The 19,754-nt window shown below is 37.3% G+C and overlaps 1 protein-coding gene across 3 annotated transcripts; it reads right to left on the reverse strand.

The window, feature by feature from the left end:
• Positions 1-829: 829 nt before the first annotated feature.
• On the reverse strand, positions 830-17,264 carry LOC136202617 (uncharacterized). 3 transcript variants are annotated; one of them, XM_065993349.1, is made up of 16 exons: positions 17,047-17,264; positions 16,495-16,562; positions 15,679-15,834; positions 14,617-14,784; positions 14,358-14,508; positions 11,388-11,470; positions 10,805-11,068; positions 10,587-10,730; positions 10,062-10,196; positions 9,690-9,788; positions 8,940-8,996; positions 2,565-2,769; positions 2,188-2,306; positions 1,878-1,946; positions 1,354-1,452; positions 830-1,263 (listed from the first exon to the last, which is right to left on the reverse strand). In XM_065993349.1, exons 1-16 carry the CDS (start codon positions 17,171-17,173, stop codon positions 1,024-1,026), a joined length of 2,184 nt encoding a protein of 727 aa, XP_065849421.1. In that variant the 5' UTR covers positions 17,174-17,264; the 3' UTR covers positions 830-1,023. The 3 variants fall into 3 exon arrangements, with proteins under 3 accessions (XP_065849421.1, XP_065849422.1, XP_065849423.1); XM_065993350.1 differs by having other exon boundaries at positions 11,388-11,467; positions 17,047-17,263; XM_065993351.1 differs by lacking the exon at positions 15,679-15,834.
• Between the last annotated feature and the right edge of the window lie 2,490 nt (positions 17,265-19,754).

Here is a 19,754-nt window from a genome sequence, read left to right on the forward strand (position 1 = left end):
GATCGCAAACTTCGGCAATGGTTTTTGGCGGTAATATTTATGATGGAAAATCAAAGAGAGATATGGAGAGAAACAGAGAAGGATGCATTATTATGTCTTCACTTTGCAGCTCCACCTTTCCTCCACCCTTCTTTCAGTGTTTCTGCTTCTTGCTGCCATTTACCGGTTTGATACCGGTTCACTGGTTGACCTCAGTTCTTACCGGTTTCTTAACTCTGACCCTATACAGACATAACCGGACTGGACATATGGCCGGTTCACGGTCGAACCGGCCAGGCCGGTCCGGTTTTAAAAACATTGATGCAGAGCTTACACAAGTCATAACATAACCCAAGAAATAAACAGTCGAGGAAACATCCATGAAGCACTTGTTTCAAAATACCTCTAGTACAATTATAGAAGAACTAGGCTTCTTAATTGAAATAGCAGGAGTTTTTACTAGATCACTGTTTGTGAAAATCTAAGACCATTCTCATCCTCCAAAACAATAGGATCTCAACCAAGATTCTACAAAATCTAAGACCATTCATTTCCTCCCTAACTCAAGCCCTTTGCAACTTCATCCCATCACATTAGCAAAATTTACCTTATAAAGCCTATAAATAGGTGGATAAACTTGGGAGGAGATGAAGCTAATCAGGAGAAAACTTGAAGACAAACTACTTACTGTATGTATCAAGTGTAAATTACAGATGCACAGAAATAAATAGACGAGTGTAAGCTCAAGTTATTCCAAAATTATATACACCCAGAAACAAAAGGGTATATAATTTTCTTTGTGATACTACCACTTCCCACTCAGTTTCAATATGGTCAAGAACAGAATTCATGTGAATTGTTTGTAACCAATAAAAAATGATTCTGCATTTGTTTTTCTTCTTTTCATTGCATGTAATGGTGTTGATACAAGATAATTTAGAAGAATTAATGATTGAAATTAAATACAAATAGTACAGTTGCTATACTTTCTAACTACAATGCAAACCAACCTGTGAGGTGAGGTCAAAAATTACGAAAAATCCTTCAATGCCTCTTAACAACAGCAGTAGCGAAGCAAGGATGGTGGATAAACTCAAAAGAAACCTTTAGTGATCTGTCAACTGCTCCTACACGGCATATGACGTTTAGAGCAATGCTATTATGCTCCGCAACTTGCTCCAGTCGTCTCACTTCATCTAATCTTTCTGGGTCACTTGAAAAGCTACTTTTAATCTCCTTGGCGATCTTTTGAGCATCCTTGAAATAGTTATACATAACTATGGTCTGAAGAGACCAAGCATATGGATCAGTTTGGTTTTGTATACATAACAAACAAACAAACAAAAAGCCGAATATCAAAAGACTACTACTCACTGAGAAATTGGCGTAGGATATAGATTCCTTGAACGATGGATATGAATTATGGTCAGGAATGCAAGCTTTCTGTAGAAGCTCAAAATGCTGTGTAAATCTCTGCACAAAGATGCTACATTGTCTCAATCTAAACTTCAATTCTATCTCAACTACTCATTTTCACCAACAATCATTTTTAACTTCAAAAATTTCTTATAACATTAAGGTCTGAATCATTAGATTTAGAACTTTTCTCTTAAAGCTAAATTGCTACCCTTCTTGCTAGTTCTTAGACTGGCACTCTCGTTTCACTACCATTTTCGCGTTCCCTACATGCAAAGTATAAATGTAACTTTCACTATAATTTCTACTACCAATTAAAATATAACTAATATCAATACATATTTGAGTGAGAACAGATGATATAACTATGAATATTAGCATCTTTGAGAAATATACCGGAAATATATCTCAAGTTATTGCTCATTAAAATCAGACCTTAATGTTTCTCTACCAGAAAAGTAAATGCATCAACATCTACGTACCTCATACTCGGAATTAAATGGGCTTGGACTCTGTAAAATCATCAGCTCGTTACCCAATGCAGCAAGTAGCTGGAAACATCCAACAAATGATTCGCAGTTCAATGACAATGTTGAAGCAAAAAAATTGGAGTTAAAAGCAATAATGGACAAGGTCTGCTATCTTCCACCATGGATAAGTGTACATATCAACAAAAGGTGGGAAAGTTTTATATAAAAAGTCCGCAAATATTAGATTCAAAATTAACCATAAACCCACAGCATACATGGAAGTAGGTCGGGAAATTGTAAGGGAAGAGAGAGATGCAATTACCAGGGTCAGCCCTTCAGCAATACATATCTGGCACTGAAGAAACAAAACTGCAGGAGGAATCCGACTTTCCCTTGCCAAATTCTTTGGAGAATCCTTTCTTTTCTTTCCCTTTCGTTTAGCTGGTTACAATATGTTCACAAATTGGTGCCATAAACTTTAGTAGAAAGAAAATTCAATGTGAATGAGTCATCTAGCACAAAGAGTGGAAGTAGCAAATGCCATTCGATTTCTGTTTCCTATGAGAATCTTTCCTTTACATCTTACTCAGTCATACCCACAAGATGTGAACTAGAACTTTTCTTTTACAAATTCCTTTTAAACATATTTTACTACAATTAATAGCATCCTTAAAAACAAAACTAAAAGTATGTGCCTACCAGCTTCGTCAATCGTTGACATCTTAAGATGTGTCTTCTCTGCAAGCCTTATTAAGATAACATACAAGTACCAGTAAACCATGCAATATTCTCCAGGGGAGTATAGATCTAACTCAAAACCCAGAATGAGAAATCTGTGAGCGATCCAGTAAGTTTGCTCCTCCACCCAAACAAGGACTTGTTTAAATATTCTCACAGATAAACTCTGCAAAATCAAATAAGTTTTGTGGTTCTATTAATAGCAACATTCTACATTTGATGGCACATAGTAATTGGAGAATAAAAGAAATTATCAAACTAGAGCAGATATAAGAACTCTTGACAGCCAATGAAGCAGAGGACCGTCTATACATACAGAGAGACGAAGTCCAATTTGGGGTATTTACTTGTAACTGTTGTCGAATCCTTAAAGAAATCATCTGAATTTAGTAGGTAATTTCTTTTTCACTTTTAGGTCTTCAGACTATAAATGGGTGAATCATGGGCTGAAGTGATATTTTTCTCACTTTACGGACAAATGATGCCCTGCCCCTTCACTACATGGACCAAATTAGTTGTTTTCATACTATATGTTGAACTTTCATCTCCATCAAACCCTAAACTTGAAATTCAATATTCTAATATGAAATCCTTTTTTATTCATCTGCAGTTGTACTTGCAGTACAGAAGACTTATCTCATTGAATATAGGGATTTCTCCCTTTCCTCTATCAACAAGTCTTTTCCACAATGACTTTCTTTTCTTTTCTTCTCTTCAATATTGAAATCTATATTTGGTATTTCTATCTCTCTTATCTTACATGATGATACATATATATATACACAGATTTAGTATATTGAACACCCTAGAGTCAAAGAGATAAGTCTATCCTACAAGCAGCCCATACCTACCCTACAAGCAGCCTAAAAGTCTTGTAGCAACCCTTGTCAGTTTACACCATACAATTACACTCCCCCTCAAGCTGCGGCATAGATATTAATCATGCCCAGCTTGTTACATATATAGTTGACTCGACTACCCGGCAATGCTTTGGTAAATACATCTGCTAATTGTCCCCCTGTTATGATATGTGGAGTTGTGATTGTGCCATCTTCTAGCTTTTCCCGAGTAAAGTGGCAATCAACTTCTATGTGTTTTGTTCTCTCATTGAATACAGGATTGTTGGCGATATAAATAGCTGCTTCATTGTCACACCATAACTTCATAGGTTTAGTCTGAGCAAACCCAATCTCACCAAGAAGATGCCGTAGCCATACAAGTTCACACGTAGTTTGTGCCATAGTCTTGTACTCAGATTTTGCACTGGATCTGGATACCACACTCTGCTTTTTTACTCTTCCAAGATATGAGGTTGCCTCCGACAAATACACAATAACCCGTAGTAGAACGTCTATCTGTAAGATCTCCTGCATAATCTGCATCGGTAAAACCTTCTACAGTGTGGTGACCATGATTTTGATACAATATCCCATGTCCCGGAGTTCCCTTTAGATATCTCAAAATGTGACTAACAGCATCCTAATGTGAAGTTCTAGGAGATGACATAAATTGACTTACAACACTCACTGCGAAGGAAATATAAGGACAAGTGATTGTAAGATAGTTCAATTTTCCAACAATCCGTCTGTATTTTTCAGGATTCGGAAGTAACTCTCCATCGTCAGGCTTCAACTTCCCATTTGGTATCATAGGTGCATCACAAGTCTTTGCCTCAATCAATCCAGCATCATTTAACACGTCCAGGCAATACTTTCTTTGAGTGAGATAAATCCCTTTACGGCTCCGAAAAACTTCAATCCCCAAGAAATATTTCAATTGTCCTAGGTCCTTTGTCTGAAAACAAGTACCAAGGAAGTCTTTCAATTTATTAATACCAGTCTCATCATTCCCAATAACAACAATATCATCAACATACACCACTAGTAAAATGCACCCGGAACTAGATGATGAGTAGAACACAGAATGATCATAAGCACTTCGACGAAGACCAAATTCTTGTACGGCAGCACTGAATTGCCCAAACCAGGCACGTGGAGATTGCTTCAAACCATACAAGGATCTACGTAACCTGCAAACTTTCCCGGACTCCCCCTGAGCAACAAACCCAGGTGGTTGCTCCATATAAACTTCCTCACGTAAATCACCATTCAAAAAGGCATTTTTGACATCAAGTTGATGAAGTTGCCAATTGTAAGTAGCAGCCAAGGAAACAAACAATCGGACAGATGATAGTTTGGCAACAGGGGAGAACGTTTCTAAATAGTCGATGCCATAAGTCTGTGCATAACCTTTTGCAACCAAGCGAGCTTTTAGCCGAGCAACAGAACCGTTCGGGTTGAATTTGACAGTGAACACCCATTTGCACCCAATAGCACGCTTCTGAGATGGAAGTGACACAAGATCCCAAGTATGATTCTGTTCAAGGGCATGCATTAACTCTTTCATTGCTTGGAGCCAACCAGGATGATTCAGTGCTTCAGAGAGGGAGGAAGGAACAACAACTAAATCTAAAGAAGCTACAAAAGACTTCGATGAAGGTGATAATGCATCATAACATACAAATGAAGAGATCGGGTAAGTGCATTGGCGGGTACCTTTTCGGAGGGCGATAGGAAGGTCAATGCTAGGATCTTAAGATGGGGAAGGATCTGGAAACGAAACTGGAGAGGGAACGCTGGCAACTGGAGCACTAGAAGGTGCATCACTTGAAAGACGCTCACGCCGAGAATAAACGTGACGGACAATTGGTCGAGAAGGAACAGAAACCACCTGCTCACTTACAGTATAAACAAGATAATTATCGTCAGACGAACTTGCCGGATCAACAGAAAGAGTTGATCCAAGACCATAAAAAGGAGCGTTTTAAAAAAAGGTAACATCAGCGGACACCAAATAACGACCCAAAGAAGGAGAATAGCAACGATACCCTTTTTGAGTCCGAGAATAACCCACAAAGATGCACTTGATGGATTTGGGATCAAGTTTGGAGACTTGTGGTCGCATGTCTTGAACAAAACAAGTACATCCAAAAACACGTGGTGCAAGAGGAAATAAAGAAGACGAGGGAAAAAGAAGGGAGTATGGAATCTGACCGTTAAGGACTGGCATATGAAACAACAGTGCTCGAGCGACTTCTAATAAGTGACGATTCTTACGTTCGGCAACACCATTTTGCTGAGGGGTAACGATGCAAGAAGTTTGATGAATAATACCATGCTGGGAAAGATACGATTGGAAAGTGCAAGATACATATTCTTTAGCATTGTCACTTCGCAAAATACAAATAGATTTGTTAAATTGTGTGCGAATCTCAGCATGAAAGGTACAAAAGATAGTAAATAACTCTGAACGATTTTTCATAGGATAAAGCCAAGTAACACGAGAATAATCATCAACAAACGTTACAAAATAACGAAAACCAAGTTTGGACACAACAGGACACGGACCCCATACATCAGTGTGCACCAAATAAAAAGAAGACTCGACACGTTTATTGATTCGCGGTGGATACGAAACTCTGTGATGCTTAGCAAATTGACAAGCTTCACATTCCAGAGTAGAATCACGCAGAAGACTAGGACATAACTTTAGTAAAACTGGAAAAGACGGATGGCCAAATTGACAGTGAAGTCGCAAAAGAGACGCGCTTGTGCAAATAAGAGATTTTGACACTTATTGATAAGTTGAATCAAGTACGTACAATCCATTTACCAGGTTCCCTCTACCAATAATTTTCTTCGTCCCAAGATCCTGAAAAAAACAATGGGTAGGATAAAAAACAACATAGCAGTTAAGAGTCTTAGTAAGTTGGCTGACAGATAATAAGTTAAGAGGAAAATTGGGTAAACATAACACAGAGGATAAAGGAATATTAGATGTTGGGTGAGCTGTCCCTTGTCCAATTACAGAAGCCATTGAGCCATTGGCTAACATAACGGATGGAGAATTGGCCAGATGTTGGAAAGAAGAAAGAATACCTGTGTTGCCAGTCATATGGTCTGTAGCACCAGAGTCAATCACCCAACTACGAGAGGAGGTGGAGAGGCATGCCACATGATTACCTGTATCAGCCAAAGCGGAGGTTGAGGTTGATGGTTGTTCTGCATCATAAGTTGCAGAAAGTTGCTGAAACCGAGCATACTCATCGGCAGAAATGGTGACGGAGGATGGGGTTGGAAGGATGCCACCTTGAGTTGCCATATTTGCAGATCTTCGAAGAGGGTGCTGTCCCGAGTGTTGGGGTGGTTTACCATGCAGTTTCCAACAATGTTTCTTAACATGCCCTTCTCCCCCACAGTGATAACAAGTACGAGGGGAGCTACGATGGCCACTAGAAAGAGTATTGTCTCCCCCTCGACGGCCTTGCCTAGCATTGCTTACCAATGCTACTGTGTCAGAAGACAATGTACCAGAAACCATTACGCCATCCTTACAGACGTTAAGTAAACGAGAATAGACTTTCGCGAGAGACGGGAGTGTCCCACTAGTCAACAGCTGTGTACGTGCCACATCATACTCAGGACCTAAACCAGCCAAAAAACACTGAACAACAACGCGCTCCTTCTGTGCTTGCATTTGTTTCACATCAGACACAATTGGAAACAGACTGTTCTCTTCCTCGTATGCCTGTTTCACTTCAGTGTAATATTGCAGAAGAGATCGATTCTTTTGTTCTGCACGATAAATCTTTAACAACAACATATGAAGATGAGACATATCCTTTTTGTTAGCATACAGAAACTCAAGATATTCCCATAGTTCCCTGACGGTCTCACAATGAGTCACGACATCATCAACAGTGGGATCGAGAGTGTTTTGAATTTGATTAAACAGTTTGTAATCTTCCATCAACCATTTCTTACGAACATCAGCATTTGTTTTAGGCGGAGGATTACCAGTTAAATGATCTTCTAAATCAGCATTGTTGACAAACCTACGGATAGTCCGTTGCCACTGAGTATAATTTTGACTCCCAATTAGTTTTCTATCCGTAATTCTGGAGGAGCCTAGTGTAACTTCAGTCACAATTTTCTTTTCGATTCCTTCTGCCATGAAACTAGATTGAAAGAGCTAAATATAGTTTTTTTTTTTAACTCTCTTTTTTTCTTTTTCTTTTAACTTTTTTTTTTTTTTTTACTTTAAAAGTAATACAGTTAAATTAAAAAGTAAGACACTTAAAATTAAAAGTAGTAAACCTAATTTAAGTAAAACTCTATTTCTAAAGAAAAGAACAGAACCCTAAAAGAAAATACGCGTGAATGAGAAGGGTACCAGAAAAGCAGATCCTGAGAGGGGCGTTCTGGACGACGGCGAGCACACAGGGTGGCCGGAATTAAGATTCCGACGCCGGGAAGGTAAGACGGAGTTGCGGAGGAGACTTCACGCGCTGGCGCGTGGAGATGGATGAATCTGATGACAGTGGCGCGTGGGACTCACGCACAGATCAGACGGCGGTCGTAATTCGGAGAGGGGCCGGTCGGAGACGGGAAAGAGAACTGGGACGGGTGGTGAGATAAACGGAAGTCTTGAAATATACCCAAGAGACCCACGCTCTTCACGATACAGAACCTGGGAAATACTACCCAGACCATGCAAACCAAAAAATCAGAGAACCTAAAGCTCTGATACCATGAAATCTATATTTGGTATTTCTATCTCTCTTATCTTACATGATGATACATATATATATACACAGATTTAGTATACTGAACACCCTAGAGTCAAAGAGATAAGTCTATCCTACAAGCAGCCCATACCTACCCTACAAGCAACCTAAAAGTCTTGTAGCAACCCTTGTCAGTTTACACCATACAATTACAAATATCTAGCTTAGGTCCACTGGCTTTGATTTGGTAATAATGAGAATTTGAGAGGGTCCTTGTTAAAATGGTTTTTGGAGCTGATGATAAAAAAAATGTTTTTGGTTCAACTAGCTGGGACAAACTGGTTTTCATGAAATTGGTGATTCAATTTTTTATAATTTTTCAAAGTTATTCATCGGAAGTATATAACAGATAACAAATGTGTTATTATTCAACTTAATCAATCGTGTTTACAGACGTCCCTATTTATAGTTAACAAGTAAAATCCTATTTGATATACACAACACAAGGCCGAGTCCTACTAGGAGACTGATTTGGCCGAACCTGTTGTTGCCATGCAGGCCACAAATTCTTCTCTTCATACCCTCTAGAGAAAAAAAAAAAAAAAAAAAAAACAAAGTATATGCACATGCATGCAAGTGCAAACAAGAAAATATAGGAGTTTGCATTCATTTATGCTCATATGTTGGTGACACGTGCAAACATCTACACATTCTGTTCATATTGGCAGTTTACACAAGACAAGATGATAATTGCCTGATATTACACATACCTCATCATTTGAAGTGTTTGAGACTTCTCTATACTCATTTGTAAAAGCAACTTCTAGCTGTTAGCCAACAGATTTAATGAATGTCAGCTCTGATGTCAGCAAAAGAATTTTAAATCAGATAATTGAAACCATTTAATTTATATACTGCTCCAATAGGTGCATAAAAAATTGCTAAGCTTTGAAAACCTTGTCAGACAGGAATGCTGAAATCAATGACAGACAAAACAAAAAAATCAGGCATTCTCCTGTCCTCTAATCATCAGAAAAGGTCACACAAAAGCACCTGCCAGGTTGAATGACCAAGGACGAGAATCAAACTTCACAAATAAAAGATCTACTGATAATCCAGACTGAATACTGTAAGAAACCAAATGGGAAAGACAGCACAATCCAACTTTGAAGAAGTTGCCTTTTGAAGAAAGAAATGGTGATGTAAAACTCTCCAAAGTCCAAACTCAAATAGTGAAAGGAACATACATCTCTTCCTGTATGAGGCATCATGGTGCATACTGGGAAGTATAAGTGCATTGAATTATTTAAATCATCTTCAGAGCAGTCAGGGTGGGTTGCTCTAACTAATTCTCTAATACAGATATGACGCTATCATTCAGATGGGAAACGGTATGCACAGGCAGTCAGGCACGTGTGGCAGACATGTACTGTTAACTAGTTATTACACTGTAGAAACAGTTCAGTTTAGTTAAAATAGCAAAAGATACACCTCTAATGAGATAACAAAAATGAAGCTACCTGTACATAGATTACACGCCAATCCTGCAAAATCTTGCCAAGTTTACGCCTCTGCCAAGCAGCATTTGTACAAAGAATTCTGAGCATATTGATTACTAGCTGCAGTACACATAAAGATGGCACATGCATTAGATGGAGCATCCAAATAGTTTCCCTCCTCAATCAAGGTGTTGTAGTTTTAAATGGGCCACTTCTGCCCTTAGCTTAACATAAACTGGGAATACCAGAACCTATGGTCATTGATGTTCCCAAAGATTTCATATCCAAATTAGTTCAGCATAATACCCTAAACAAACCGATAGATTTACTACATCACAAGAAAAAGGAATAGACAGTTTAACATATTATGCTAAAAGTTGATATTGTCTTTACTTGTCCTAGTTGTACGATGTACTCATTCTTAATAACATCATAGTTCTTTGCTGCTTCAGGCAGACCTGCTGCTCTAGCAATCATTGCAAGGGTAGAATCCCGCCCATAAAGCTTCCCATCTTGAACCAGCAGAACCTGTTTAGAAGAAATCGATATCGTTACAAATTTTAATCTTGCATAAAGAAGCAAGATGAAATGGCACAGCCATACATTCAGGAATAGTAACTGCACTCTGTATCATACTTGATAGCTACAATATGAAAATTTGCAGTTCTAGACATGGCCAGCCAGCCCCACCCCACCTCTCTTCCACACTTATTTCTTCCAATTAATGGTTAGTATAATATTTGTTTAAAGGCAGATACAAAGTAAAGCTGATCACTATTTCCCAATATAACTGGAGATTTCTTGCTGACTGAAAGGGTTAAAAACCTAATTGAACAGAAGAAGCTACATTGATGTAGAAAAATCTTCATGAAAGGAGCAGTCCAATTACACAGATAGGAAGGATAGTAGAATATAAACCTGCAGATGCGCTCTTGCAACCAAATCAGGCTTAGCCTTTTGAAACTGAACCACAAATCGCATAAGAACTTCCAATGATGGGTCCAATGAGTAGGAACATATGAAATCAAGATCACGTAGAAGTTTTTCAAAGTACTCAATAGCCTGGTAGAACAAGGACCACATTTTAATAAAACAGCACACAAATAGATATACCAGTAATAATTTTACAATGTTACCTTTTTCCAACTAAGAAGTTCAATTGACCTTGGTGGAGTGGGGGCAGAAGTTCTACTGTTAACAGTACTATCAAACCCTATTGGTTGACGACCAGAAGCCGTTGTTCTCTCTAGTATACCATCATCGCAAGCCTTAGACGCAAGGAACACTGCTGTTTCGGAAATGGATTCCAGCTCTGATATGCAGGCAGCTATATGTTTTCTAGCCAACTCCATACCTCTACCTTGTGGTCGCCTCATACTGGTGACAACATGAAAAAAATGCTGAAAGCAAAGCAAAATATGGTAAAAACAACAGATTTAAAAGCACACAGGCAGGGTCACATTAATTTTAACATCAACAGATTTCTAAGATCAGATATTGAGTCAAAACAAGACAATGTCTGACATTGATGAAGGGATCACAACTCTTGGATATATGATGTAATCATTTTTTAACAGCATTACCATTGAAAAAAAAGAATAAGTAAATAAAAGAACATTCAGTTCAGGTAATTAGCAGAAAAGGCGCAAAAAATAAAATGAAAATGCACTGGCAAGATCAATATTATCCAGAGAAACAGGAGTAAATACAGGATAAGACCTTACGAAAGCGTATACGGCAGAGCAATGATTTGCAGTATCCCTCCTCCGCATCAAGATTAGATTGCAATGGCTCTATATCTGCTTTAAGAAAAGTTATATCACATTAAGATGATGGACTTGATTTCATCTCTCCTCAACAACAACTTTACAAGCTAATATACTCATTATGATTTATTGGCAAAGGATGGAACAAAGGATGCTTGATGAAGCTTGAAGGTGAGGCAATTTGAATTGTAAATTGTAAGGATACATAAAGAAAAGAGATGTACAAATTCAACATGTTAAAAAACTCTAGAAACGATGGGTGTTCTAACATATAGGTTTTTGAGTTGCATCCTATACTTTGATTCAGATGTAACACTACATAGAAGGACTTCAATCGTAATTCTCATGCAATCATCCAGACTGCAAAATGGTCCTTAGATTCACGTTCTGAATGCATGGTAACAAAAATTTACTTGAATTATCAATAGATAAGAGTCCAACTATCCTTTTAATGCCAATTGCAAACTATTATATGATTTTACATAAGGTTAAATGTGAATATCCCAGTATCAGTGCTTATTCAAATTACTTTATCTATTATTTCAGACTACCCGCCCACAGTAGAAAATTCCAGAAAGAAAGTTGGCTCTCAGCTGTCACTTCAGCAAGTAAATTAAAAATTATATACTGAAAGTAAAGATAATTACATTCATAATCATGGTGCAAACTATTTTGCACTTTCCTCAGATAGAATGCTTTATGCATTGCACAAAGAATGGAAGTCATAGAAAAGGGTTTTAATTTAACAGCTATCAGAGGAAGATTTATTTTTTAAATTTGTTTGGAAGTACACAATAACCTCAAATATCCACAACGATTTTCACTTTAAGGTGTCATTTCAGTTTGGTCTCTCTAGGTTATTGTTATGTGCCCGCGAATAGGATCTCGTCACAGGTCTGTTCACCGGAAAATTCCTTCGAATTCCCTTGTTGCTCCTGTTCTTCGTAGAACCTATTTTGAAAACTCAATAGCGATTTGTGAGAGATCGCTAAAACTCCCTGTATCAATTTCTGATTTAAAATTCTCCATATCTTTATTTGATGAAAATCCCCCTTTTATAGAGGTACAATGATTCCTGATCAATAAGGTATCCTATCCCAACTAGGATTCTACCCAAAGTAGGATTCTAACCGATAAATACTAAAGACATTCCTAAATAATAAAACTCCTAAATAACAAAAGACTTTTAAATAATAATAAAAACAAGTAAATCTGCCTAATTAATAAAAGACTCCTAAATAATAAAGACTCTTAAGTAATAAAAATCACTAAATAATAGAAAATAAAACCAACGATCACAACATTTCTTCCCTCTTCGAATAGAGCTTGTCCGCAAGCTCGAATTTAGGAAGGAATTCATATTTGTCATCCTCCTTCATCCTCTGGTTCGTCCATCAAAAGGCAGAAGAGTTTCTTACACTTATGTCTTGGTGAGTAAAGTTCATCGCAATTAAAACATAGCCCTCGAGCCCTACGGTCTGCCATTTCAGTTTGGGACAGCCTTTTGATTGGAGGCAGAGTGTTGTTACTCATGTTTGATGTTGTTGAGGTGTTACTCGCACAAGTCTTTTGATCATTGACGTCGGTTTGAATCGAGGGTGACTTGAGCCCCTTTGGGACTACCCATGAAGAATTGGCTTGCCCCATGCTTAATCCTTGGCTGATTAACAACTTCCTCTCAAAAGCCCTGGCAAATTCATGGCAGTAACTAGATTTGGAGGATTTTGCATCTCCACATCCATCCTTAAGGTTTCAGATAACCCAGCAGTAAAGAAATCAACTTGTTGTTCAGCCCTCACAGACACAGCCCTCACCAGAAGGGTTTGAAATTGTTCCTGGTACTCTTCCACCGTTCCGGTTTGTCGAAGGTTAGTTAATTCACCCAATGGATTACTGCTCAATGGTGGCCCAAAACGCAGCAAACAATAGGACTTGAACTGGGCCCAAGTGAGTCCGGACTCCTCTTGTTCGAGTCGGTAGTACCATAATTGTGCTTCTCCTGTCATGTGAAAAGCAGCTAACCCTACCTTCTCTCTTTCGTCTGTATTTTGATTGCTGAAAAATTGTTCACAGCGGTACAACCAGCCTAAAGGATCCTCCTTTCCGTTGTAAGAGGGAAACTGAAGTCAGGTATATTTTGGAACTGTGTTTGAATTTCGGTGACCTGTTGTCTCTGATTCCTTGCTTCCAGTTGCAGCTCCACCCTCAGGTTCCTTTCCTTTTCCCAAAAGGTGTAACTCCAGCATACGTTGGATTCCTTTCATGCCTTCTTTTAACTCCCGCAACTCGTGGCTAAATTTTTTATCAGATTCGGTTAGCCGGCGATCCAGATCCTGAACCTTGGCCGTCCATTGCTCAAAATCACCCATGACGATAGGCTCTGATACCAATTTGTTATGTGCCCGTGAATAGGATCTCGTCACAGGTCTGTTCACCGGAAAATTCCTTCGAATTCCCTTGTTGCTCCTGTTCTTCGTAGAACCTATTTTGAAAACTCAATAGCGATTTGTGAGAGATCGCTAAAACTCCCTGTATCAATTTCTGATTTAAAATTCTCCATATCTTTATTTGATGAAAATCCCCCTTTTATAGAGGTACAATGATTCCTGATCAATAAGGTATCCTATCCCAACTAGGATTCTACCCAAAGTAGGATTCTAACCGATAAATACTAAAGACATTCCTAAATAATAAAACTCCTAAATAACAAAAGACTTTTAAATAATAATAAAAACAAGTAAATCTGCCTAATTAATAAAAGACTCCTAAATAATAAAGACTCTTAAGTAATAAAAATCACTAAATAATAGAAAATAAAACCAACGATCACAACAGTTATTTTGAAACTAAAAATGAAATTCATTAAAACTTGTTACCTAAATGTTATCAGGCTTCTATAATTTGAGCAATTTGAAATAGATACCTTCTAATAATTTTCTTTTGGATGATGGAGATTTACAAGCACGCAATTGGCGAGAAATATTTTCTTCAACGGCATTAAGCAAGGATAAGCACTTTTCATCACCATTTGCAATAAGAGGAAGACCATATGCCATTGTGAAAAGATCCTCTTCCTGCCAGGATGATGTACAATTATTGATAGATAGATAGGACTCGCTGATAGCCATAAATTCATTTCCACAAAATCAACAGAGGCTAAAAGAACGACTAAAATACTTTACTTCATGTGTGCGTGCTTCTGATACCACTGAAACAACTGCTTTGCATGTAGCACGGATAACTCTGAAAAAAGAATCCAATATGGGATGTGATGTTGTCCTCTCTGGCCTCAAAAGGTATATACAAGAAAAGACAGTTTGTGCCAAAGAGTGACCCTTGTGCCACGTTGCCTGCCATATAAGATATTATCAGGGAGACTTTCAAAACTATTTCATGGATATGAATTAATTCGGAATCCTTCCCAACACCAGTCAATTCTCTTAACACACAAGTTAGGGCCAAAAGGCTGAATAATTTGCATACAAAACCAAAGAACACTCCAGCCATTCATGGATCAAAGAAGACAAGATGGGCACATAGAAAACGGCATATGTAACTTCCAGAAACCATGTATCTAGCAAATTTTTAACATCTTTTTGTACCTTTCTGCAAAAAGAGGGGGAAAAGGAGAAACTTTTGCTTTGAATACACACTTCAACAAGTTTTTAAGTAAAAGCATACAATACAAACGAGAGATGTTTTCTTAATAATGTGACACACTTTCATAAACATCATAATTGGGAACTGAATAAGTAGATTGCTATCCACTAGCCCTTGGTCTAGTGGTACTACCTTCCACTGGTGAAGGTACGGGTCATGGGTTCAATCCCCATGACCTGCAAAAAAAAAATTCCCCCTTCCCCATTATCTAATGTAATAATTAGAAAAAAATAAGTAGATTGCTTAGTTATGGACAAAAGAATGAAAAAGCATTTCTGTAAAAAGCTATTACAAGTGATTTATAAGTAGGAATTGTCATAAGAAGCAGTGTTTCTCATATTAAAGAATAGCTATGTTCATAAGAAATTACTTTAAACCATAACATAAAGAAATTGTCACTGATGTGATTTCTGTCTTTGACCATAAAGTATGATCTTGCTCTTATTTTCTTTGGCCATACAGATCCTCTACTTGATTAAAAGAGAAAATCACTTGAGATTCCATTAGATGCCATTCTACATACCAGAACTTAAATTTTCTATTTAAGGTATGCTGGGCTATGAATTGACGCAACTCTAAATTACCTCACAAGCCAGAATATGGTCCATGATATCTATGGTGCATTGCACATCAGTGGTTTTGTCCAAGCTGATAGGAATTGGAGCAGCACCATCTTCAATTGCTTCATCAATAGAATAGTATCTACTTATAATACCTGGGTCCATCTTTGGGTCCATTATCTAATGAAAAATAATGATGACTGAGAAATAAGCTGAAGGTCGTAACTGGTTACAAAACAACAGGAAAAGTAATAGACAGATAGCAAAACTAGTTTCCTTTTTATTGTATAGATAAAAACAACAAATACATGTGGAGGTAAAATCAAATGACAGGAAGAATTTTTAGAAATATAATAAATTATGGTACCCTATTCGTTCCAAGTAAAAACTCATTTTCCTTCAAGAACAGTGCGGAGGGAGTTTGTTTTTGCTCAATAGAAGAGGAGAAAGGGTTGGAGTTCACCTTCCAGGACAACTTTTTAATTTAGGAACCAACATGCATAATAACTTCAAGCACTAATTTCCGTAATTAAAAAAATAATCTATGTATAAAAATCACCTCTGCAGTACAGATAATCCCTTGCTATTTTAGTCATTGTAACTCATCACTATGAGATGACAGGAGATTCATTATTCATTGACGTGGTTTAGTTTAGTAATAGCAGGATTATTAAATTAAAAGTGCAAGTTTTTATATTAGAAAGTATCTTCTACATAGAAATTAAAATTCATTTTGTTAGTTCTTCTAGTTATTTTATCACTAATAGGAGGGGTTTCACTATCAACATAAGAATGAGATGGAAGAATAACCAACATCAAGTATAATGCAATATAACATACCTCTAATGCAGACATGGCTGCAAAAAGATTAAAATTATCTCCATGAATGAGTTCACCATCCTGAAGTTCTGCAACCAAAATATTACAAGGAAAGGAGAATTAGGAAAAACTTATAATAATAGGATCACTTGGGAAGCCAGTATAAAGTAGTAGTTGAAACTTCAAACTAACATGGTTCGAATAAGTCAATTAAAATAACAGAAAAAAAAGGAGAACCTGCATAATGAATTTAAGGCAATGATCAATGTCATAATCACTAACCAATAAGTTGAGAAGAAGCAAACGTCAACTAAATTCAACAGGTAGAATGACAAACAATACCACAACACCTAATAATGTATGGCTTCATTGGCCTACTCAGTCCCATAACCAAACAAATATGACGGTTTTACATTTCAGATCATCCGTTTTCTAGTAAATGAACAAAAAATTATAGTCAAAGGAGCCAATTTAAACATATGAAACTCTGTAGTGCGTTTATTCTCTTTTCAGGAAAAGAAAAAGAAGAAGAATAATTGCATAAAGAATGGAAGAAAAAAAAAAAGAATCAACCTGTACAAGCGGCTTCAAGGAGGGGAGAGGCGTCCGCCCAGACGGTATTCTCAGTTGCAGGGATGGCGGCGGTAGGTCGCAGTGCGTGGCGATCCATGGAAGTTTTAGAAGTAGTTTCCAGCTCCATTAACAGCTTCAAGAGTGAGAGAGCAAATGGTATAGTAGGATTCTTTTGATTTTGATTCTGATTCTAGAACCCAAGGCACTCGGAGGTTGAGATGTAGTAGGTCATTTATTCGGGTCGGGTGTTACCTTGTACACGGGGTTTAAAAAGTGTTGATACAAACCAATGTTTTAAAAACCGAACTGGACAACAACACATTGAGAATCAATAGATTCAACCGTTTCAAATGGATTGAAGCAGATGGTATCATAATAATTAATATATATAAAATTAGGTAAAGGCTATGCTTACTTTGTTTTTTACTTTGTGTGTTTTCACCATTGGATTAATTTTATGCTTCATCATCCAATGGTGATAACACACCAAGTAATGGTACTTTGTCAAAAACAAAGTAACGATAGAAGGCACCATAAAATTAAAGGTAAATGGTATATACAACCCTTAGATTTGTATATAAGTATTAATTCTTCATATATTTTTAATAAAATAAAATAAAATCTTAAATCTAAAACATTTATTTGTATTAGAAATATAATTAGTTTACTAGTTTTTATGAATATTTAATAATTTAATTTTTAAGTATTAATAAATTTTATTATAAAATTATTTTGAAACACTAAATATAGTAATTTGTGGGGTTTTATTTACAGCACTTAGGACTGTAAATATCAGGACCCAAAATTAAATAATCAAATTATTAATCTTAAATTTATAATAATAATATATCAATTTTTCAATAAATCAAACATATCAATCTTAAATTAAATAAAACAATCAAATAAATCATCTTACTAACTCATTAGATTGAAAAAAAATTTGGTCTAAACCGTACCATTCTATAAACTTGTCAATTTTGGTCATTTTATCTCCTGAATTTACGAGACGACCTATTTACCCCATCAACTATTTTTTTTTATAAAAGGAAAACTTTCATTAATAGACATAACCATTACAATCAGATTTAATACAAGCAGAGATAATTTCTGGGTAGGAACCCACCAGAATACAAGAACTTAACAGCTTAGTTCCCCATTTAGCTAATTCATGTGCCGCTCAATTTTGTTCCCGGGCTTCATAGCAAAACGTAACAGATAACAGTTGAGAGGCAACCTCCTTAATTTGCTGTACCACAACATCAACATAGGAGATGTCACGGCCTTGTACAATTGCGTCAATGACAGACTTGTTATCGGAGGCAACGAACAAGGAGTGAAAACCCAAATCTTTTGCAGCCGACAGACCTTTGAGGATCGCAAGGAGTTCAGCATGTCCACCAGACCAACATCTTCCAATTGGTCATGCTCCTGACATTAGAACGTTTCCTTCGGTTGAACGTGCAATAAAGCCCGCTGTGCTTTCCCGGTTGCAAGGATTGTGAGCAGCATCACATTGTAACTTTATAGTACCTGGGGGAGGAGGCGTCTATGGGGGGGAGTGAACTTCGACCAGCTGTTGCTGCACTGTTGTGGTCGTAGTTCCAGTTTGCTGCATTATTGACGCCTTGGTAGAAAGCTTGCTCTGATAACTTCGTATCGTCACTACAAAATTTATTATAGGCGAACCAAGTCATCTATAGAAAGGAGCAGAATAGGCGGAATTCATTTGGTATGATTGATTGGTAGACTTGTCGGATCCAGTCTAAGCAATTTGAACCTTCCACTTCCCAAACTTTCATTGTAAGGCCTAGTCCTTTCTAAAGTGATTTGGTTTTCCTGCAGAATTTGAATAAGTGGAGGAGGGATCCATCTTGACCCTGGCAAAGGTGGCAACCTTCATCAGATGTGATCTTTTTTTTCACTAGATTAGCTGAGGAAGGTAAGGTATTATGGCAGGCACCCCACATAAAGTGAATAACCTTTGGTGCAAGTTTAATCTTCCAAATGTGAGACCTTAGACTGTCAGGACCATTTGATGACTCCGCCCTATTGCCCAACACCCCATTGATTGTTAAGGTTGTCTGATACCCCTACTTAACTGTGTACTCTCCCGTTCTCGTGTTCTCCCAAATGAGGTTGTCTTCCCGGTTCCGGTTTCCTAATGGTATCTTTAGGATCCAGTGAGCATCTTCCTCAAGGAAGCAGTGTCGGACCAGCATAGAGTTCCAGGACTGTGTGCATTGGTTAATAAGAGAAGAGACATATTCGGTAGGGGTGGTATTTTTGAGTGTTAAGGGTCGGTAACACGGAATTTCGGGGACCCATCGAGCCTCCATGATTTTTATTTTATCTCCCTTACCAACCCTCCAGGTTCCACTTTCAGTGATAATGTTTCTACAGTCCATGAGACTTCTCCATAGGGGTGTTCATTGGTCGGTTCGGTATGAAAACCGAACCGAAATAACCAAAAACCGAATAGTCTCAAAAATAAAAACCGAACCTAACCAAATAATAATAAATAACCGAACTGAACCGACTGAATTATTTCGATTGGTTCGGTTCGGTTATTCGTTTTCTTTATATTAAAAAAATTCATTAACAATTATTTCTATGTAAAGTTAATATTACACCGTTAATGATGTTGTTGGGTATTTACTTATATATACAATAATTTTTCTTTTTCTTTTTCTTTTTCTTTTTCTTTTTCT

This window comes from Euphorbia lathyris, chromosome 8 (genome assembly GCF_963576675.1).
Source record: "Euphorbia lathyris chromosome 8, ddEupLath1.1, whole genome shotgun sequence".
Taxonomy (NCBI): domain Eukaryota; kingdom Viridiplantae; phylum Streptophyta; class Magnoliopsida; order Malpighiales; family Euphorbiaceae; genus Euphorbia; species Euphorbia lathyris.

What these genes read in the sequence shown, in the direction of transcription:
- LOC136202617 (XM_065993349.1), bottom strand. Translation starts at nt 17,173, where the DNA reads ATGGAGCTGGAAACTACTTCTAAAACTTCCATGGATCGCCACGCACTG. An exon ending in AACTTCTTAGTTGGAAAAAG is followed by an intron (nt 10,731 to 10,804) that starts GTAACATTGTAA and finishes TTGTTCTACCAG; the next exon opens with GCTATTGAGTACTTTGAAAA. An exon ending in TTGCAAGAGCGCATCTGCAG is followed by an intron (nt 10,197 to 10,586) that starts GTTTATATTCTA and finishes TCTTCTAAACAG; the next exon opens with GTTCTGCTGGTTCAAGATGG.